Below are 23931 nucleotides of genomic sequence, written 5' to 3' on the forward strand. Positions count from 1 at the left end.
CTGCGTTTTCTTTGCATTTTCCACCGCCAACAATAGACAGAATCAGTATAATTATTGTCAAACGCCGCATAATTATGTTCTTGCCCCAGAGAGCCGAACTATTTTTGTATTCCTTTGTTTATTTTCGTCTCCTGATTGTCATTAGAAATTGTGCCAAAAATACACGTACATAGATTTATGTGAATAAATGGGTCATCTGGGGTGCTGATATTATCATATGTTTATTTAGCTTTTCGAAACAAAAGGGAAAGTGTTTCTTTGTCATGGGCTGAGAATATAAATTCATCATGAATGAATTTAAACCTATTGGAATATATATTTAAAAACTCGATCAGCACGAAAAACGCGTATTTATTCACACCCCCAATCTATTTTTAAGATCAAAATAAATATGTCCATGATCAGAATGCATCAGAAACTGATTTTCAGTGGATAGGGAATCTTTGCTACACCATTATTTACTTATTAATAGCGAACTGCGGATACCTGCAGCAATTTTTAGCAAGCTCTGACCTTAACCGAATGCCACAAATATCCGGCCGACTCGCAATGAACTTCCGCTCGACGGATGACAACGCGTCAACAGCCAATGCTGCCAATGAACTGCCTTCATTTCTTTGTTGCCATCGCCACTCGCGAGTCGCGGGTCGCTGCATTGGGGAGCTGGAGGATATCACCGAAGGGGAGGAGATCCCCGACTCCTACGGGCAGCCAAGTGAAGTTCAATGGAAATGCCATAACCTTTGGAAAGGGCGATAGCCGCACCTATGCAATAAACTGAACTGCGTGCGGCGGGCGATAAAAACCAGAGCCCGTGACAGCGAGCACTCACTCACACGGACACTCTCGCTTCGCCAGGCGACACACAGATACCATCTGCAGAATGTGCCCCAAAAGTGTGCCACACAATATTTGTCAATTAGGGATCGGATAGAAGGGGCTATTGGGGGGCAAAGACTCACCTCATCACAGCCAGCGCAGCGGGGCTTCAGCATTTCCGCATAGTGGCGCTCGCAGTAGACCTTGTCGTCGTGGACGCAGTAGGTGAGGTCCACCAGGAGCGAGTTGCAGGTGCTGCAGGTGAAGCACTTGGGGTGCCACATCACGCTCTCCACGAACTTGGGCGCCGCCACAACTAGTTCGCCGGCGGCTATCTCGTTATCACAGTGCGCACAATGCTCATCGTAGGGGGCATCCTTGATGTAGGCTATTCAACCGGAAAATAATGCAAAACGCAATCAGTTAGGTCATTCTGGGTGGGGTCAGGAAATTACAACTAAAGCCATTCCCTCTGAGTAAAGTGGTCATTAGAGATTAAACGCGATAAACATATTTTCATTCTAAGATCTTTTAAAAACAGCTTCGAATTGAAAATAAAACAAGATAAAATGATATAGTCGAGTTCCCCGACTATCAGATACCCAGATAACTCAGTTAGTGGAAGTGGAAAAGAAATAAAATTAAGAAATGAAAAAAAAAAATTGTTCAAAAGTGTGGGCGTGACAGTTTTGGCAGGTTTGTGGGCATTGGTGCGGGCGTGGCCAAAAATTGTTTAGCAAATCTATAGAAGTTTACAAGATATATTTAAAAATGAAAAAATATCACAACATTTTTCAAAAGTATGGCCGTGACAGTTTTGTTCGAGTAACGGGTATAATAATAAAATAAAGAAACAAAATTGTTAAATTAAAAGTGGATAAACATCTTATTAATTTTGCCCTTAATGCATTTGAAAAGTCCGATTTTTGATCTAGCCTTACCTATGTCCAGTGCGATCTCGTTTCGCGCCGTCACAAAGTCCTCGAAGGATGCCTCGTGCTGCACCTCCAGGTGCTTACAGTGCTCCAGCGAGAGGTCCTGCTTGGGCAGCTGGTACGAGATCTGGCGCTCCCGGCTGCAGGCGCCCTCGCTGCCCAGCCGGGGCACCACTTCGTCGGGCAGCTGCTCGAAGTAGCGGTTGATCCGCGAGGAGGCACGCGCTCCGGGCGGAACCCACGTGAAGCCCAGATCCCGTGCCTCCACTCCGGAATCCGCCGGAGAGACCAACTTGAAGCCGAGCCGCTCGTGCACGTTGGTCGTCTGTTGCTGGTAGATGGCATGCGCCTCGCGAGGACACTTGCAGGACTGGCAGGTTTTCCTGGAAAATAATAGAGAAAGGGGATTGTTAAATACTTTCTTTATATTTTATATGCATATAAAGTTATTGAAATAGTAACGAAAATGCTTGAACATTTGAATGTGGCGTAAATAAAAAAAATATCTAGCTTCTATCAAAACTTCTATCTATCAAAACATAATACATATAAACACCAAAATATTTACGATTTGCTTTTGCGAAATATTTCATAATTTTATAAACGTAAATCTTGCCACGTCCACTGTGCGCAGCTTCGGTATGCTCGGTCGCAAGTTCGCATGGCGCCATCCAGCGGCAGCTTTGCGAACCCGCCTAGGGCCTTACCTCACTATGAGATCGTATATTTCCTTCCTATCGAATACTTTGCAGTAGATACTGAGCACGTTGAGGCAGGCGTAGTCCATTCCCGTCCATGGAACATCCGAGGAGGCCAGTGCCGCCCACAGTGGGCACTCTGCGTGACGGTCCAGATCGAGCATTTTCACCATTTTACGCCACTTTTACCCGCACTTTGAACTTAGGGGTTTCGGCTTTTTATCCGCTACTTTTTTATTCCTATTACTGTTGCCGTTTGCCTTAATGAACTTGGCTTGGCTTTCATGTGTTTCTGCTTAAATATCGTTTCTTATTGCCTGACTCGGCACAATTCGTCGGTTCTTCTTTGGTGTTTCGCTCTGCCACCTCCACGAAAATAAGAGAAACTCGCGTTTTAGGCTAAATCACCTTTCATTCGGCACGTCGGTGCGCATTATTTGCTCATTGACATTTTGATTAAAGTGCTAATTTGACCTTTGTTCTGATACCACTTGTTTACTATCCAAGAATTGAATTTTACCTCTGCGCGGTATTCTGCGGGCTGGGAATTTCTATAATTGCTTGTTTACTTATTTTTCAATTAGAGCTACAAGCAAAATAATCACAATCATAAATACGCCCACACCAGTGGAATTGTGCGTAAGCCCGTTACCAGTACACAGAAAGATAAACTGTAGACTGAATAGTAAATAAGATTTTTGTAAAACATCAGCTAATTATTATTGAATTTTTAAAGTTCCTACCATACTCTTTGGCGTTTCTAAAGCAGTAGATTGCAAAAAAAGAAGGCCAGATAAAATGAGCTCACGATTATGGCCCGTCGGTCGGGATGACATTTAGCGAGAATAAAAACGCCCAAGCAATGAAATAAAATAAAAGGTAGAGAAGCATCTTTTGATAAGATTAATAAAGGTCTCTCCCCTCACACACACGCACCCACCAATCCTGGGTAGGATTGGCCATCAGTGTGTGTGATGTCATCGGGGGAGCTGAGACCAAAAACCCAAAACCCAAAAGCGAAATTGCCAAATTCCATTTGCTCAATCATCGACGGAGGCCAAACTGCGTTAGCGTTCAAAATAAGATAAGCCGACGTGAGTTCTTCCACCTAAATGCTATCAAATGGAAACAGGGACTGGCGATTGTCCAAATGGCTATATGGAACGGAAAACGGAGGGTAAATGGTCTCGAAATGCCAGCTGTCCTACTATGGACTTGTCTGGAAAATGAGGAACTGTTTGCTAATTGCTCACGACTGCGAGGCGGAAAAGTGCAACAGGTTTCGCTTTTGCTGGCTCGAGGAGACGGAGACTTGTCCCAGGTAATGCAAATAAATGGAATAATTTAATGTGATTGCAGTTGAGTCATGTTTCTGTGACACACAAAGTCAAGGTTCTGGCGAGATCTATATCGTGTTATGTTTACATTCCAAAGTCCCAGGCTATGAAGAATACTCTATAATTAAAGGGGCTACTCAGAATAACATTTTGATAAGATTAGCCAGAATTTTACACGGCGGTTGGAATCATTATTGGGTCACGTAGCTATATTTATAGTATTTATCTTGATTGGGGAAGTATTAAATGTAAGTGCTTGTTGATTTGAGGTATGCTACTTCCTCCCAAAAGCATAAAAATCAAAATAAAGATTAGTAAATGCAAATTATTTTTAATTAGTTATTATAAAATACATCATGCCTAGCATATATGTATGTATGTACATTTGAGCCCCTCAGAAAATTGATACAAATCGATTTTAAATTAAGGCAAACAAAAATAAAAAGCAGACGAGTCCTAACCAAACCCCTCCCAGAATAAATGTCATTTCCGTAATTGATGTAGCAACAAAATCAATTTGACAGATTTCCAAGTACAAGATAGATCACACGGGCAGATTCTATATTTAAATGTTCAAGTGAATTTAGAATGCCCGCAGCTGTATGGGGAACTGAGTCTCTGGATTTCATTGGATTCGGGGACCTTGAGGAACACATTTGTTTGCCCAGAGTCAGCTCATAATGCACCAATGCGGGCCATATGTGCTAATATGTTTATATGGCTTACAATGACTCCTACTCTCCCGACTTTTCTTTACTCGTATCTGCCTGTAAAACAGACTTTGTATCTCCCTGTTTGCTTTCAGTCTTCAGCGGAGGGAAGATGCGCAGTGTTATCGCAGAATAAACGATTAAAAGGCCATTAAAACGTGCTCATTTCAGATTAGAACCCTCTGTGCGACAAGATTTTTTTGTCACATCAAAAACAGACGCGAAAAAGCGAACGCTATGCGCTTTACCATCTGGCAAAGATTTTCATTTAATTGAAATGGGCAACAAGGAACAATAGCAATGGCATAAAAAGAGCTTCATAATATAATAATAACTGATATCGTATGGTGTACAATCAACAGAAATGCGTATGACAAACAAATAAAACTAGTTTCGGGGCTGAAACTTTTGCCAGATAAATGTAATTAAAGGCCAAAAGTTTGCTACAGTGCAGAGCATAACGCTTAGTACTTTGAAACTTTTAATGAGCCAATTAAAGAAACTCTGTTAAATATTTGCCAAGTTAGGTGTCCATAGAATTCAAATTTGTAATCCAGAAATGGAAATTTATTGAAAAGGTATCAGTCTTGAAGTCTGTCGTGTGTTCTTCACTCTCAGACAAATAACGTTAAAATTTGTTATATACACAATTTTAGTCAGAAAGTTGCCACATCAGTACACTTAACGAGATCCGAGATTCGTTCATGCAGTGTCTGGTACATGGCTTTATGGTTTTGGCAAGCACTGTAGCTCTCACACTCCCGCACAAATAGACAGTCAAACTCGGCGACAACTTTTCTTGTTAGGCCCCGCAGCATTTCGCGATGGGTGTGGGGTGCTGCAGCATGTTGCTGTAGGTAACCCGGCCCCACAATCACAATTGATAAGCCCCAAAGTCACTTTCGTTTATAGAGGCAAACGCCGTGCGGCAACCGCAATTGGAAAACTTTTGGGGCTACGCGCACTGTGCCATCGCCCCGGCCCCAATTCGCAATATCCTTCAGTATAGTATCGCCCTGTTTGGGCGAGAGAGCAATCAGCATTGTTTGACCAACAATTTGTTTGCCACCTCCCGAAAAGCAAAACTCGAACGCTAAGACCATCCCAGCCAGCAGGAGAGCTTTTCCGCAGGGAGGAAATCCAATTTTCCGCAGTAATTGCACTTACATGTTGCCGCTGTAAACAATAAACAATAAAAGCGCTCGCATAAAAGTCAACGCTGGAGTGCAACAAATCTCAATTATGAGCTGTGGTCCCTGTTTCCCACCCCCACCCCCACCCACTTGACACCGCTCGCTCCCTCCCACTGAAGCCACGATGCGGGGTGCAGGGGGGCAAAGAAAAGTTCTCTTTTTGCTTTCGATTAAATGACTTTTAATGCGATTAACCCAACAACAACAGAACAATGCACTTTACTGTTGGACGCTCAGATTGCCCTATATATTTATATAGTTATACCCGAGCTGCATTGCCCCACACTTCAGCTGCACAGCGAACAAGTGGCAAAAATTAGAGACAACACAAATCAAAACTAACTAAAGATGTACTAAGGGTGCGCTTAAATCACATACTAAGACAATTAAACGTATATAACAATGTTATAAACAGCTCATAAGCCGATTTCTTTCTCTGTTCTACTCATGTAGTGGTAATTTTTTACTGTGCACCCGTAAATATGGGCTTGTGCGTAAGGCCACCGCTAATTGAATCAGTGAGTAGCATTACCCCTCCATTCGGCTCTTCTGAAAGGGTTACCCCACTATCAGCGGGCAGGTGGGATAATTAACATATGCACTACAGGATGCACAGCCCCTCACAACCCCACTTCCCATATTGCCCATAACCGAGGGCAGCTTAGTTGATATTTACGAGCATGGGGTTATGCTGAAAGTGGTTGGGGCTGTCGGACGGAAAGCAGATAGAATATTCTTTAGCAACAAATTGCATTGTGAATTATTTCAACCTTGCGGGGGTTCCCACAGAGATGAACCGCAAATGTCACTGCATAAATCACTACAAAGCCAATGCGATTTCTGCAGGAAAACGTAGGGAGAATAAAAGGAAAATGCATCAAAGAAAACTAGGTTGAGTAACTAACTATCCACGAGTAGTTTAAAACAAACGTTTCCCATAATTTAATTCGAAACAATTTCAAAGTAAATGAATTCAAATACTATTGATATTAGGAAGCAGTCGCGAATGGTAACAGTAGTTAAAATAAAACTTACTGGTATTGCAATTTGATTTTGCTGGCAGAAATATTTTCAGTCTAAGTTACTTTAGTTACTTTTGAAATAGCATGAGAACAATTACAATTTGATATCCGTAGGTTTAATGGGTCGCTAACCTGGCGTCCAGATAACACTTATGAAGATAACAAAACGTCATAGGAAAACTGATAACTCTGTTCTCCCAATCCGCCTGCTCTAGAACTAGGAACTCACTATCAATCTGACCGATCGGGAGCAAACACCCCATTACCCAGTTATTCTGTTTACTCGGCTTAGCACCGTTAATACTCAGTAATTTATTATGATTTAAAGTATGTGAGTTGCATGATAGCTGGCAATCACCCCCGCGTTATTGTCTCATTAATGTAGTGCGAATAAGCCCCACATTAACCCATTGAGTTGTCAGGCTGACCCAAAAAGCTGGATCAGTGAAATTGTAGAAACGTCACTGAATTTCCGAGAACTACATATTACGATTTAAGATCTCGATACCATCGCATAAACATTTATCACTCAGCACTGATGCAAAAATTTTCCGGGGGTTACAGTTCCGCGAAATCTGGTCACAATGTGTTACAAAGTTGAGAAAAGCGCAATGGGCCGTGAAAAGGGAAAAGGAAAAACAATTGTCAGTGTGTGGGATAAAATTTTAAAATAGGTGGGAGTGTAATCCGAAAACTGAATCATTCTCGGGACAAGTGAAATATTAATAATCCAAGGAATATTTCTTTCGAAATTCCCCTCTGCAGTGTGATATATTTTAATTCCGGCAATTGACATTTGCATTTTTCAGTAATAAAAATAAAGCAACCAGAAACCGCACAACAAAATGTAAACAAATCGTGGCGATATGTTTTTGTTTACGATTCAAATAAATGTTAAACACTTCAGATCGAGCAAATATAAGCGCACCCACGTCACACCCCCGCCAAGTCAATGGCCAAGTCCAGAGGTGAGTATACGGAAAAATGTGCAATTAAATTTAATTCAATTTATTTTAAATTTACTCCACAACACCGCAAACCGACTGGGGAAAACGCGTGCGAAACGCGCGCAAATCGCTAGGAATGAACGCCGCCGACAACCGCACCGTTCAGCAATCCAATTCTAACTGAACTCTGCTGCGTCGGCGTCGCTGTCTGCGCACACCGTTCGGCAGTCGAAGTCGCGGGCCGAAGCCCAGCATAAAAGCCCCGAGAAGAAAGCCGAACGAAGAAAGCGGTGAAGGAAGAGAGCGGTGCAGAAAGAGAGTGGGTGGGTTGGTCAGGGGATTGCTCCAAAAGGTGTGCGATAATGGCAACGCACAAGTGTGCTCCACTGCATCCAAGGGGAGGGGGTGCGGGAAGGGGGAGCGAGAGAGCCGCAAGAACCGCTTATTAGCAATGCATTGCGCTGCTTTTTTATGGCCCTCTTCATTAGCACACACACACACACGTGCATGGGAAGCGACAATGTGGTGGGAGTTGCAGCTTCAGCACTGAGAGAAACTATCCCGTACTGGGAGATTAAGCTGATTTTAGTAACATACTAGCTTCTCATGCACTATGTTCTCAAGAACTTTATTTGTTTCTGCCTTTCCTTAAGTTACTCACGTTAACTGGCACAATCATTTCTTTTATCTAATCACACATTAAAGTAAATACAATTTTCACAGTGTGCCACTAACCTGAGTTAACGAGTCAACAGGTAGTGCGCTTGGCTGGCGAAGCGCTTAGATAGTGGGTTTTTCGGGGAACAAGCAGGGAGATGGAAGCAAATGAGTGGAGGGTGCTAAGGTAATTCCGGCAAATTAATGGTCATCGGTCCCTGCACTTATTACTCGAAATGTAAACCAAGCATATGCACTTTCTGGCTTCCGCCCCTCGGAAGGCGGTCAAGGTCGCAGTGGATGACCGACCTCAGCACCCAGCCAGTTGCCCCAGCCATTTATCAAAAGCGTCTGCGACATTTATCCACACTTTGACTTTGATTGCCACATGTAGCAGTGCGCAGACATGAAACAAATTCCGAACTGCAATTATTTATAAGCAAAGAACCCAACTAGCTAAAAGGCCAACTGTCGCTGGGCGGGGAAGGCGGGAAGGGCGGGGTAAGCTGGACAAAAACCATAGAGACAGCGCAAATGGGCCATAAAAAATCAAGGGACGTTCTCAAAAGGGGATCTGTTAAGGGGTTCTTGAGGAAAATGTAGTTCAAAGACATAAAAACAAGCATCACTTCACATAAGGTGTTCTTGACTCGAGTTTTATGCTCGTTTAAGTTCTCGAATGTATTACCCAATAACTCAAGGTATTTTAAGCCGATTGAAGTTTTTGTAAGGAATTCAATAGAATTACCATACGTTTTTGTTTACCTCATAGTTCACTTGGCAACACACGTCTCCGAAAAGAACCCAAGTTCTACCAACTCTTTATTTATTTGTCCTTAGAACGATTCTTGATTAGACCGCAAAATGTTATTAAATCATTTACCCGATGTTTTCTAAAACAACACCCCCTTTCGCCTAACTATTTTAGACTACGCAACTGCTTTAATAATATTATGATGCCATTGGATTCGCTTTGCTCGCTTCTGCTAGCAGCACTTGGTCAAATTTGTATATTTGCACTAAAAATACACAAAGCCTTTGAGTGGGTGGTGTGCCCAGAGGCGGGTGTGAGGGGCCCAGGGATCCGTTTGATTGGTGTGGCCAAGTGTTTTCATTCATGGCGCACGAGCACGAAGAGAAGAGTCAACACACCCATCTCTGTCACAATGCTGGCTGTAATTTATGTAGATTTTTTGCCTCGCTTAATCGTAAATTTTAATGATTAATTTCGTAAATTGTACAATAAAATCAGGCATCTAATGTGCGCTCACTGACGTCTGTATCTGCATGCATGCTTGTATCTGTATCTATATCTGGGCAAGATTGATGACCATCGCCTGGCAAAGTTCAAGTTCCAGTTTGAAACCACTTAATTAGAGGCTCACAAAAGTCCAGGCTCCAAACACATCCAGGTAGTTTGTGCGGTGTCGCCGCAATGTCTGTCAACTTGATAAGCAGCCGCATTAAGTGTATCCACATCCACATCCACACACAAGCTGTCTCGCAGATACAAAGATACACTGGCGAAATGCAAAACGTGACTTTGGCGAGGCAGCTGATTAATGGACACGCAGACGAGCCCAGCTAAAACCGACCAACTGCCGGAACAACTCGGCAGTGCAAAGCCAATGTTTTTAATGTATCTGGATAATGTATCTTCTTTTGGCAGCACATCGATTACGGCTAAATACCCGTATCTTTTAAATGCACGTACACGTGCTTTTATCGCAAGTTATTGGGCTTTTGTTCGGAAACTTTGATAAGTTAGAATTCAAGACTGCATGTGTGGTGATCTATGGTGACAGATAGGCAATTACTGCGTTGTGAAAAGACATGGATTTTTTAAACACCTCAATCAACTAATAAATCCACAAATTGCAATTAACTCTTCATTGCATATGCATATGGAAGGGTAACATCACCATAAAAGTTTTTCTCAATAAAAAGCGCCAACTTTATTCACGGACAAACAGAGGCTATGGTCAACAAAAACAAATTGAGAGAAAAACCCTTTTAATTGGTTCATATCAATTCATGTGAATAAATATACACCCGCATGAGGTCCATTCTGATTTCCCATTCAAAAGCCAATATGAAGTGCACATGCAGATGCAATTGGGCATAATTCAGACCATTTATCATTGGCACCCGGGGCCAGGTGAACAGCTGTGGGGAAACCTGTTTGTTTGTTTGTTTATTAACCCACCCATCAGAGGCACCTTTGATGCACGAGCCTGTCGTTTGTTGCTTTTAATTACACGGACAGGCACAAGCAGCCAAAAGAAAATTGCATTACATGGCGTTGTGGGGGAAAAAAGAGATACAGATGCTGTAGATACATGTATCTGCCGACTACATTTGGCTTTTGTCGCCGGCCGCAGGTGTAAATGGCTTTGCGGCCAAGCATTAAGGCCATCTTTCTACATTTGATGCCTTTTTGCAGCATGTTCGTGGCGCGGAAACCCCTCTAAAAGGTGGCTACAAATGCTGTCTTACTTTTAAATGGAATGTATTTATTTATTTCTGTACACATATATTTTTTAGGCTTTTAGGTTTGCTTTGATTCGTGGAAATTCACGTTAATGCTACCGTCACATTAAGTAAACACACAAATTTCGCAATGTTTATTATTGCTCCAAGTACAATGATCATTCGTCACTATTTCGACTTTTGCGTTGGCCTCTGGCCGGCAAATGTTTTAAATTGCTTTGTTGTCAAAAATGTGTTTCTCTAATCGCTTTCGGCCGAAAAGGCATCTCACGTGGGGCATGGGTTATTTATGGGTAAGATCTCGTGGATTTTGCACATTTTGCATAACCCATTTGTAGTTTTTTCGAGTAGAAAGTTGGGTCAGTGGAAAGTTCTAAAGAAAACAAAAATTAACATTTTGTTCGACTGCTTAATTGAGAACTTGAGAAGTGAATTCCTCACAATTTTTTTATATGTGTTGTAAATAAGTAATTATTTTCAATCTAACAATTAAATTTTAGTTTGTTTCCCTCCCAGCAGGGTTTAAAAATGTATACTTTAAAAGGTATCAAGAACATTTCATGAAATAGTACAGTATACCAAAATCTCGTAGAATAATTAAAAAAAATTTAGACGCGCAATTATAATTATTTAGACGGCTTTTTAATTTGATTTGGCTCCCTCAGCACCCATTTTGCGCCAGTTGAATGGGATACTACTAAAATCTGATACCGCAAAGTGTGAACTTATGCAAAACAGCAGTCGAGAAATGAACAGAGAGATGCCGAAGTCAAATTGGAATTTATTTGAGTTGCCCATGTTGTTCTTGGCCTTTTCAGCCCGAGGCGAGTGCCGAAAGATTGATGCCCAATTAAAATACTTTGTGGGACGCGAGGCACAATCCATTAGCCGATAATTACCACCTCGATAACTCATAAACAGCTGACCCGGCAGAACCCCAGTTCCCCTATTTAACCCCTACTTTCCCACTTTTCCCATGCTCACCGTTGTTCCGGACACTTCGCTGTGTTCTCTGACGTGGTCGTGGTCGTGACCATGGCCGTGGATTTTTTCCGCCGAATGGCCATGTGGCGTTCGCGAGTGGGAAACTTGGGCTGCTTCTTCACCACTTTGTGCTGCACTTGGAAGTCGTCGCATGGACACACCTTCAACAGCATATTGTCCAAAGTTCAACTTCAGTTTCAGCTTCGAGTTCAGCTAACGACTTCGGCACGCAACTTAAAAACACAGGCAACACGGGCTAAAACCGTTTTCAGTTTGGTGGCTTCAGGCAGCGGGCTTCACTTTAAGGTCGTTTTGAGATGAGCGCATTGCACAAATTATTGAGTACAAGTCATTTACCTTAGGCTTCAACTTTTTTACATTAAAAACTTATTTGTTTTGATTTGCCCCACGTCTGGAGTGCTTTGGCATACAATAAGGGTGGTCGCACTCTATATTTTTGACCAGACTGTTTCCCGAAAGCGATTTCGATTTTGATAAGCACAATTGACGTTGAGGCAAATATTCGTCGTGGAAAAGAGCGTAGTTTAAAACGCGATAAGGTGCTCACACATCGCGTGTTTTTACTCCACAGCCTCGTATTTTTTACAATATTTCCTAAATTCAACTCGAATATTCATTGGCTCTCTGGGACACAGACCGATCGTGCGGGCAACTGGGGAACAACTGTTTTAACAGTTAAACAATGCAATTTGAGCTCGTCTCTGAGCACGAAAAATAAAACACAAATGCAAAAAAAAACAAATAAATCAACAAACTCAAAACGAGCACGCAGCTGTTAGAGAGATCGTCAATGCATAATACACGTAATACAATCACGAGCTTAAGCTCTGTACGTATATACATATGCATGTAGATAATCAGTATGTCAGTCAGTCAGTCAGTCAGTCAGCCAGTCAACCAGTCAGTCAGTCAGTTAGTCAATATCGGTCTTCATTGCTCAAGCATAAGCCCTAAAAAATAAGAGACAAAAAAATGCACGCGTCGCTGGAAAGCTTGAACTTGAGCTGAACCCGGCAAATTGATGTAGCAACCACATGGCAATCGCAATAGCAATCGCAATAGCAATCGCAATCGTCAATCCTCAATCTTGTAGCGCAATCAATTCAATCTGAATCTCCAGGGCGGACAGACAAATGTGCGGCGAACCCTTGGGTGAATTTATAGAAATTCAAGTCAAGGTCTTTAATTGCCAACTAATTGCCGCTGCAACGGAGTGAAATCGAGATACAACGAGGCGAAGGGGAAACAAGGGGTTAATGTACGCACTTGGGCATGAAAATAATTATTTGCTTAGTCAATTATCTCCGTTTACTGAGATTAATAATTAACACCTTTTTGCTATCATTATTGTCCAATTAAAATAATGGTTTGATTGTCCAATCAAATGCAATCTCAACTTTTTCCAGTGCAAGTGCAATCTGCTATTTATATCTGCGTAGCATTATCTCTTCGATTTATTTGATAATCATAGTACCGGATCACCTCCCTTAATAATCATTGAGCCAATATTTTTTTAAGTGTGTATTCCCACACAACAAATGGTTCTGCCACGATACGGTTTGATCTATGTTTTCATCAAATGAATTTAATAACATGGTCATTAAAACTTGCCTAAGTTTTATTTATAAATAGAAATTTTCCTAATATCGTTTTTATGGTTCTTGTGATTTGACTTGCTTTGTTAAAGAAATTAAAATTTTAATTTACTACCCCACAAAAAATTCACATAAAGACATAAATCCCAAAGCCAAAAACAGATAGTTTAGTTGCTTCTGGCAAATAATACTTTTTAAATGCCAAAAGCAAACAAATCCAATCAGGCAAAATGTAAGTAATTGCTGAAAACACGAATTAGCGGTAAACACAACGAGGGCGGAATGCTCTTTCTATTTTTTTCAGTTTTTAAAACAATAAAAGTATTTAAAAGTTGGTTGAGAAAATCTACCAAAAATGGAGTCATAATATCTTTTACTTCATTTTATTTTAATTTCATTATTGGCTATTAGGCCTACTATTTCGCTAAACGGAGGACCTTTAAAGTGCATCACGTATACGCCCCGTAAATCATCAAATGGAATTGGCGTGCGGCCAGCATCGAAATGAAAACACAAATAGAAAACACCACCGCAGTTAGACAAAAGGAGACGTTGGACAGACAGTCGGACATTCGGTTCAGTTCACAAATTAATGGCGTAATTTGAAATGGTTTTTGCAGTTGGGCGCAGGAGCAGACGAAATGGGTAAGTGTTTGGCCAATTGTCGAGTCCCGATTTGCGTATATGGAGCATTATAAAATGCGGCAGATGATTGCATAATTCATGCGAGTGGAATTAAACTAGTTTCACGTGGCTTTTTATCTGGCTTTCGCAAATAACAATGATAAATAGTGAAAATAATCGGAGGAGCCAGTATTTATTTGGTCCGCGGCCACAAGGCGAGCAATAAATTAACGCTGCAGCCAGTCATTATCCACATTGCACATTGCACGTTGCACCGATGTCATCAATACTACGTATATTTCATTGAGGGGATATATGGAAACGCTGCCAAAACGCCTTTGCCAACGTCTGGCGGTTTTGGTTCATTTTCTAACTTTGCTTTTATGAACCACAAGATTGTATGTGTTTTCTTCTTGGCTTTTTGCTGGATTCCCTGCTGCTTGAGAGGAGGATTCTCTGTTTTTGGCACCGCTGACGCATAATTTATTTATCAAGATACAGTAATGCCAAGACCACACAGAAAAATTATCGTAAAATTTTGACTTTAATTCATTCCAAATTAATATATTGCGGTCTTGTTTTAAAACAAATCGCTGACTTTTACCTTATTTACTGTGGATATATACATATTTGTTTCTTTTTTTTTTTACGAAACTATAGTCTGCTCCATCTAGCGGCTGTGCCTCCAACTACTCCTACCGAGCAGTCAAGCTTTTCAGAGAGCTTTACAGTGACGGCACAAAAAGTTGGCATACCTTTAGGGGGCAATTGTTTTTTAAATGTTTTTATTGTTAAAGAGACATTAAATGAAATTATAGAAAATATTTGAATTGGGATACATTTTTAGGATCAAAAATGCCTTATATCAAACTTAAATTATTACAGATAATAGTTGAAAGTGACAACTTCTTACCTCCAATCGTGCGCTGCAAATCCTGGGCAATCTGACTTACATTGCTCGCAACGTACTCCATCTTCAACCTCTCTTATAATGGCACCCTGAAAAAGAGAAAAAAGTTTAATTAGTCAGCAGTCAACAATAATTAAATATCGAAATATTTATTAAATATTAAATATTCCAGCAATGCTGAGAAGTTTACGTTTCCAATTTTATCCCTATGTTATTCCTACATTATTTGCTTTTATTAATTCGAATTGGATTGCCGTGTCTTATAAATTTAAACTCTAAAATTAATATGAGTTGCCTTTAATTACTTCGGAGGAAATAATTTAAATGCGTTAAGATAATCATCCCTTTTTACCATTCAAGATCATAATGTTGGCTGTATGCATTATGCACTCGGGAAAACTTCCCTTTTCAATACATTAAAAAACATGCTGCAATGCGAAGTAAAAAAACAAGGCGCTCAGACAAAACCGATTTACGATTGTACAACTTAATTTGTGCCCTGCTCATTTACGCGCCATTGCGCCAAACAATTCCATGTACTTCTGTTCTGGCCGTATCTGAAATTGCCGGACTCCGGATGCAAATGCATGCAAATCGCTTTTGGCCAGCTGCCGTGGAGCCAAAGGAAAGGCGGAGGCTCAAGCCGGTGCCACATGCCAGAAGTTGAGTGCAAGCGGGTCGAATGAATATGTTTGTGGCAGTGGCAGTGGCAGCTTCAGTTGCAGTTGCTGCCGCGGATCGGATGTTGATGTTGCAGTAGCCGCCGTGGATGTTGCACTTGTTCCAAAAATACACGCTGAACCAAGCCAAGCCAACAAACAAAACAGAAAAACAGAGGGAGCAAAACACAGAAATTGCACTTGGCACGCTTCCATTTTTGGCCAACTTGCCTTTGTCTTTGTGCCGAGTTCGAGGACTGCAGTAGAAATTGTTTTGCTTCCTTTTTCGACCGGCTATACGTAATCCTTAACGCTTGCCAATAAACACAAGACTTGACTTTTCATAGCTTTGACCCGGCACATTAATATTCAGGATGTCTAGAGCTGCCCTGCGTGCACTCCACTTGGTCTTATGGCTCGGCAAAATTAAAGGTATATAGTACTTGCTGGTACTTATGTAACATGTTTATAGAATATATCTATTGAGAAATGGAAAACACTGCCCTCAAATAAATATCCAGCTCATCATTTACCCGGAACTTCATTACATTCAGATCATTCCCTAACCATAAGGCTCTAATAGTTATGCATGGCACAGAAAACTACGTATCTGATATTCGGGTAGGGAAACTGCATCAATTTTTTGGGCATTTTAAGACCGAACTGCCATTTGGGTGACATCGAATCCATCGCTGGCAGCGATAATTGTGACACGTCGCTGGCCAAAAATCGATGCTGACCCAGTTCAAAGCGGCGGAATAAAGTGCCGGGTAGACAATGCCAGGGGGATAAGGACGAATGCGAGTACGGGTTCGAAGGGTCGAGGATTCGAGGATTCGAGGGCAAACATTTGCGCCTGACGCGCGGATATTATTGGCATTAAGTTGCAACTCGGCCCGCTGTTCGGCAAATGTTTGATTTCCACTTAGGCGGTCGCCGCTTTGTCTTCCGCTTTGACTTTGTGGTGCCTTTTATTTGGCTGTGTTCAAAGATTAATGCGCTCCAATTAAACGAATGGGTATGTCAATAAATCCATGATGGCGAAAGTTTCACAAAATGTTATAGCTGTAATTTGATATTAAACACATTTCACCCAGTCGGATTTAACGTAATGCCTAGATTATCATCCAATTTGTATTCCTCCTCCAATCGCTCCTCTGAATTTATGATCTCATGTGCCGCCTAGCCGGCTGCGAACCAATTTCATTTTAATTATCATAATCTCTTGCATAAATAAACATGAGCGGAGTTCGTTTCGCGATATGAGAAATATTATGCTGCAATTGCCATTTTTGGCGCGGCGTCTTGTAAAATTTAGCGCATACAAATCTGGCTCTAATGGTGGTCAGTCCAGTTCTGTTAAGCCCACGCACTTTGGAACTCCCACTCGAAGCCAAAAGTCTGGCACAGCAAAGCGAAATTTATAGCAAAATATCGAAAAATAAAAAATCCGAATCAAAGTTCGTTCAGCCACCACATTTTCGATCAATGACGCTAAGCCACCGGCTGTTGACTGTTTGTCTGCAGTAAAATGAGAGTAAGTTAGTTTTAAGCTCAAAGACGGTATACCTAAACTCACCGTTTATAAATATTTTAAAGCAAAAAAATAGGATTAGACTACAAATTGAAACAATTGAAATCTTAAATATTATCACTCATACGCAATGTTGCCAGTTCCCCTAATTTATTTTAGGTAAATAATGCTTATTATTGATGTGTGAATATTTGTTATTAAAATTATTTGTTGAATACAACAAAATTTGTGTATCTAAATTAAATTAACTAATTACAGCACTGAATAAAACATTGGCACATTTTTCTTTTCTCCACTTTTGTTATACTTACCGATTTTTCCCAAATTATCACGTTTTACGGCAATTCAAAACACCTTAACCGAAAAACACACTAAAGGGTAGCAAAATCCGTAGGTCGTCGTCTCAGTTGGCGGTAGCAACAGAAAAAAAAACTGAAAACCGGTCCGCAGTTACTTGGAATTGAATCTATGCGTTTTACATAGTATATCTTTTAAAGCGCAAGCAACAGAACAGTAAGTGTTTGTTTATTGCAAAACACAACCCAAATAAAAGAGAGAGAGGCCCGAAAAAGCCGACACACTTAAGTGAAGTACCGAAAATACAAGCCAAATTAACAAATTCACAGACGGAACAAGTGGAGTTTTTGGGGAATGAGTTGAGGGAACCTCCGGCCCAACGATCACGAATTAGCCCAATGCTATTTACTGGCGATGATGATGATTCAAAGTCTGAATTCAACCTGTTTGTAGACCCACGCTAAAAAAAGAAATAGCGCCAAGACTTCAGCCGTATAAGCAAGGTTAATCTGCGTATTAGCTTACATTGCAAACATAGTGATTTTCACACTCTAGTTCACATTAACACATCTTAAAATCTGGCCAGACAAAGTGCGTCGCCGACTGACACTAATGTAGTTCAAGATCGTGCGTAGATCCGAGCAAAAACTGGAGTTGTAGTTGCACTGACCAAAGATGTCTCTATGATCTTGCCTCTTAAAAGACTTTTTGGCCAGAGACGCGTCTTTTGCTGGCCTCGTTGCCACTGGATTAGAAAGTGAAATGTGTGCACAGTTAAGCTGAAGTTAGAATGGGGCAATAATCCACTAATTAGCGGACAGACAAAAGACGGATGCGGTCAGCGAAATCGGAGTTTCTGTCTATTTCATTCGTCTATTTCAATCAGTTAGTACGATACGAGAAAATCGCGTGACCATACGGATTACCATCTCGGTACTATGGAGTTTTACATAAAAGAAACGTAGTTATAATACTTTGCATATAGCACTAATATTATTATAGTGATCAGTGATCATGGAGTAAGGAGTTTTCAGAACGAAACTTATACTTAAAGTATTTTATATTCCTTTTTAAACGTCTACTCTTGAGATAGATTTAGGCATAGAAAGGCCGTTGACATCATCATTAGCTTAAATGTTAGAGTATTGGCTTGGTGAAAGGAAATTTATTCTAAAACATGGCATACGAGGACGCGCAACGCATTTAAGCTATTCTATTATTACCAGCGGCATCCAAAACATCTACATATGTTGTAGATATGTTATAGTTTTTTCCCCATCAAATTATTAAGTATTAAAACATGTTATGCATAGAGTATGTAGAAGGGCTTAATGGATAACTACTGCCTCTGTTAATTTAAGATTAATTATAAAATTTACTTATTGTCATACTCGCTTAAGACAGATTGTAAATAAAAAGAGAAGAAAAAAAAAAAAATTTTAAATCAATGTTTATGTATATCTTAACATTTTAAGTAATACTGAATTTACATTTACGTACACGGTATTTTTCTATTGTTGGGCATTGCTTAAGTACTCTCTATGAGAAGCGCAGAGAAGGCATCTACTGAAAAATACTTTTTTTTGGGTGCATTACCATACTTGCCTAAGACGGATTGTAAATAAAAAGTGAAAAAAAAATTTTAAAATCAATGTTAATGTATATCTTAACATTTTAAATAATACTGAATTTACATTTTTTTTTTTACGTACACTGTATTTTTCTGTTATTGGGCATTGCTTAAGTACTCTCTATGAGAAGCGCATAGAAGGGCATCTACTGAAAAATACTTTTTGTTGGGTGCATTACCATACTTGCTTAAGACAGATTGTAAATAGAAAAAAAAAAACAAAAAAAATCAATGTAAATGTATATCTTAACATTTTAAATAATACTGAATTTACATTTTTTTTTTTACGTACACTGTATTTTTCTGTTATTGGGCATTGCTTAAGTACTCTCTATGAGAAGCGCAGAGAAGGCATCTACTGAAAAATACTTTTTTTGGGGTTTACCATACTTGCCTAAGACGGATTGTAAATAAGAAGAGAAAAAAAACTTTTAAAATCAATGTTAATGTATATCTTAACATTTTAAATAATACTGAATTTACATTTTTTTTTTTTTACGTACACTGTATTTTTCTATTATTGGGCATTGCTTAAGTACACTCTATGAGAAGCGCATAGAAGGGCATCTACTGATAAATACTTTTTGTTGGGTGCATTACCATTTTAGAGTAAGAGGATTATGTATGTCTGTTTGGTGGCATCCCTAATGTGAAAATCCGAAGAAACGCATAGATAGACGGCTGACATCACCAGCGCCGTGTGTTTTGGCTTGGGGAAAGGCACTTTATTCCATAATTTGCCTGCGAGTACGAATACATATTCCCAACCCAAATATGGCCAAGAGCTCATCAGCGGCGTTCTAACTAGACAATCTCCGCACCCCGCCCATCAGACCAATCGAGTGACCATATTAAATGCTTGTCACGTAACGCTGGCTCATTTTTATGCACGTTAGTCATAGAGACACAAGCTATATGCTTGCCCATCCATCCATCTTTTACTATACTTTCATAGCACTCATATCTAGCAAGTTCAGAGCACTCTTTTTGGGGGCAACTCCAAACTGACAGTTAACACTTTATACTAGAAGTCGTGAGTGCTTTTTCGGGTTCGCCGAAGCCATTTAAGTGTACAAAATTCCCCGTTGAGACTCACATTTTGCATTATCTGTTTGTCGTTTATTTTTTATTTACTTAACAATAATTTGACGTACAAAAAATTCACAACACACGATGCGGATTGTTCGGTCTGATGGGGATACGAGTACATAAATAAATCATTTATTTGCCCGATATCGAGGGGCGAAAACAACGTTTACAAAGCTGAGCTCCCAGCTCTGATAATGACGCAACTTCTACGACTTTGTCACTTTGGAAGAACTGCTATACATGTCATCCACTCATTCTTGATTCTCCATTGGCAATATGACATTCTCATCCATATCTATCTATATATGTATACTCGGTTAACGCCTACCGCCAGGGCATTTTGATCGGCGATCGGTTGCGTCGTGGCATGGGGGCGGCAATGTGGGCGGTGGTGCTGTTGGCGGTGCTTCTGTTGGTGGTGGTGGCACGTGTCATTGGTGGTTCGCGACGCCCCAAAAACACGGCGGGTCCACCAGTGGACGATGATCGCGGGCTGGGCTTAACAGGTGCATTGTAGTGGCCGCCAAAGTAGGTCGTTGGCTGTGGCCGACTCTGTGGTTTACTGCCATAGAGCTGGACCCTTGTGGGCGCCCTTCCTCGGGCTGGTGGCGCCATTGCCTTGCTCTGGTCGGATCCTATGTGCACCAGGGTGCGTCCTCCCTTTTGCTGCTGGCTGAGGTGGTTGGGCTGCTGGTGCTGGTGCTGCTGGTGCTGCTGCTGGTGGAGACCCACACTCAACCGTGTGGGTGAGTTCTGCTGGCGATACCATCGAGAGCCCTGGTTTTGACTTGGACTGGGGCTCATGCTGGTTCTATTGGCCAGCAGTCTTTGGGCATAGTACTCGGTGGTGGGCATGGGCTTGGCAACGCCAACGGGCACAAATCTGCCAGGAGAATGCGGGGATATGGAGTTCTTGATCTCGATGCGAATGGAGGGAGCAGGTGTGGGTGCCGGCGATGGCGACATATGACGCACTGAAGGTTGTGTGACCCGGAAAGTCTCGTTTCGTTTTACCGGAGAACGGGTGGCGGAACGAGAGGGACGATCCCGGAGAGGAGAACGCGACTGCGGACGGTAGTTATCATTGTCGAAGACCAGGAAATCCGGTCTGTTCTCCTTGGATTCACGACGTTCCAGCGGCTTCGTGGACGTGGGCTGGGCGGGAACTTCCACAAACCAGGCGGGATTGTGGGGCGCTTCCTTCTGCTGCTGCAGCAAGCGATCCCTGAAGGATTTCCTAAAGCTATTTATGGTGACTGTCTTGTACTTCTCACGCTCATCCTCCTCCCGCTGCTGATCCTCCAGCAGATCGTCGTTGGAGTGGGTTTTTAGCTGCTCCAGCTGCTCTCGCAAATGCGTGGGAGTTTTGCTTTTACGGTAGGTGGATGAATCAAAGCTGCCACTGGAATTTGAGCCAATGCTGGCCTGTCGATGCACACCACTGGGTTCACCCGTTTGCAGAGCCCTCAGATTGGAGTGCTGCTCGTAAAGGAAGTTGAAGGGATCCGACTGAGCATCGTAATCCTGCAGACGGTCCGCTCCATCGCTGCGCCACTTGTAGTACGTATTCGTGGCCGTGTCACTGGGATGATGCTCATAGCTGGCCACTTCCTCGGGCGATGGCGTCTTCTTGCGCTTGGTAAAGGTGCTGAATTTACTAAAGACCTTGGACTTCTTCGACTTCTTCTCCAGAGTGGAGGTGTTCGATGCCGGGCCCGCCTCCTCTTCCGAATTGGGCATTATAAAGGTATCCCCGCGCTGCAGAGTTGAGCTGGTAGTCGAGTCCCGGCGACTGGTAACTCCCACGGATCCCACCCCGCTGATCACGCTGCCCGGGCGGGATTCCGAGCGTACCGGTGTCGTATCACGGGATGAGGAGCGGGAGCTCTTGGCCCGCGATGACGAGGAGAGGGAGGAGCGTATATTGCGAAAAAACGACATCACTAGGTGGTGATCTGCGTTCTCTGTCTCTCCGTAATCTCGATCTCGGATCTGGGCTAATTAACCTTGGCGGGCGGCGGGCCAAAAAAATCTCGATCCACGATCGCTGATCGCTGATCCACGAACCGACGCTGTCAACTGCCGCTGAGCAACTGAGCGCCCAACTTCAGTTATTACGCGGATCACTAGAATTTCTACACTCTCGCTAGCCGTCTCTTTCGCATAAACTGTCGCCGTCTCTCTTGCCGTGTGGCTTCGACATTCGACTTTGCTCGTTTCGTTTGTTTTGACCAATTTAGCGTATTAACTTCATCATCGCGTTCCACACGCTTTGAGCCGCTTGTATTATGTATTGTGGCTATATGTCTGTATGCGTTCAGCACCACCTGGGTGTGTGGGTGTAACAGTCCCCCCCACACACACACACATGCACGGGTATTATGTAAATTAGCCCTTTTCCAGTCGTTGTTGGGGCAAAACGTTACTTTCGTAATTTATGCAACGGAAATCGCTCTAATTAGCCATCGCAGACGGGCATCAACAGCTCATTTAACAAATTAGCGTTTACACCGGCATGCTAACATCACCGCAATCAATAGAACTCAACTACGATTCAATCTCGATAATCAGATACCCATTAAACTCGGGTACGTGTAAATAAAGATTTTAAAACCAAATGGGCGTATAAATTATTGTGGGGTCATAATGCATAAAAACAGCAAGGCATTATTAAATTTAGTTGGCACTGTTATGAAAACGTATACTTAATTTAATAATACGAGTATATGTACATGTACAAATAAGAGTTTTGTCAATCGGTAGTCAAATTCATAATGGAATAATATAGCTTGACTTTATATCTAAAATCGTAAATAATATATTTTTAGGAAGCTCTATGAATTCTCATTTATTCCTTATTTAACATTAAGTTCATGCACCTATTAAAGTCTTAGGAATTTACAGCGATAGAAAACAAAGGATAGGCGTTACGTCTTATATGGACACCGAGCTTATATGTACGAATCCCAGTTTGTTGCCCTTCCTGTTGCAAGATCTTATAACCGCCTTATACGCTCCACTTTCTGATTTTCCAACTACCGGGTGTGAAGTCGACAATAGACAATCGGCAATCGGCAATCGACGCAACAAAGACGACACCTGAGCTCAGGTGTTTGGGTTATGCTTTGTTTGAAGAGGTGAGCGTTCTACGATCAGATTTGATTTTGACGGAGCTGATCAAACGCGAATACGATGACGGCGAGGAAAACGGTGACCAGACATTGTCTCTTTGTTTGCGTCTAATGAGCGCTTCAGTGGAGATCAAGTGGCGTGTGTGCGGGGGTTTTTACCATATTTTATCGTTTTTGGTGGCACCTTAATTTGCTTCGCTTCCGATTTCTCACTTTATGCGAGTCACTTGATTGTATCGAAGTATCTGTGAAATTCGCGGGCTGTTGAGTGTGGTTTAATGCAGCTTTGACAACTTTGCAGCAGCAGCTGGCTGGCAATTAAATCATGCATATTTTAAGCACTTGACAACTGCCCATGTGTTCCCACATATATGTGCCATTGGAACCCTGGGAATTTAAGGACAAAAGACTCTGAAGCTCGGCAGTCCCAGTTGGCTCGTAAATCAGTTGCTGAATTATTTGCCTGTTTTCCAAATTTAATCTTCTTTAATTTGGAACTCGGGCAGGTTTGCTCTTACACAATTGCCTGCTTTTAGGCTCAACTCATGAAACTGTGCAGCTGCTGCCTAAATGTAGGCAATGAACCAGAATGCTACACACACGTTAAATAAAATAAAATGGCTCTTAGTCATGTAAGCGGTTGTATTTT

At 41.7% G+C, this 23931-nt stretch overlaps 2 protein-coding genes across 5 annotated transcripts in view; both read right to left on the minus strand.

Annotated features, from left to right (window-relative positions):
* The window catches only part of LOC6544091 (four and a half LIM domains protein 2), a 57325-nt gene that overhangs the window by 23283 nt on the left and 10111 nt on the right, over nt 1-23931 (minus strand). For 2 of the 4 annotated variants that reach the window (XM_026977849.1, XM_026977848.1), the window contains exons 3-5: nt 14946-15031; nt 1761-2137; nt 963-1207 (exon numbers count right to left, since the gene is read on the minus strand). In XM_026977849.1, the coding sequence (XP_026833650.1) occupies nt 963-1207; nt 1761-2137; nt 14946-15031 (708 nt within the window). Of the gene's footprint in view, nt 1-962; nt 1208-1760; nt 2138-2461; nt 2819-7737; nt 7846-11792; nt 12475-14945; nt 15032-23931 lie in introns of those variants that run through there. The other 2 variants (XM_026977850.1, XM_026977847.1) reach the window with 2 other exon arrangements.
* LOC26526580 lies at nt 20173-22248 on the minus strand. Its single transcript, XM_015158817.2, has one exon. The coding sequence runs from the start codon at nt 22090-22092 to the stop codon at nt 20476-20478; it is 1617 nt and encodes a 538-aa protein (XP_015014303.1). The 5' UTR covers nt 22093-22248; the 3' UTR covers nt 20173-20475.

Source organism: Drosophila erecta, unplaced genomic scaffold, assembly GCF_003286155.1.
Source record: "Drosophila erecta strain 14021-0224.00,06,07 unplaced genomic scaffold, DereRS2 tig00000021-arrow-pilon, whole genome shotgun sequence".
In the NCBI taxonomy this organism is placed as follows: Eukaryota; Metazoa; Arthropoda; class Insecta; order Diptera; family Drosophilidae; genus Drosophila; species Drosophila erecta.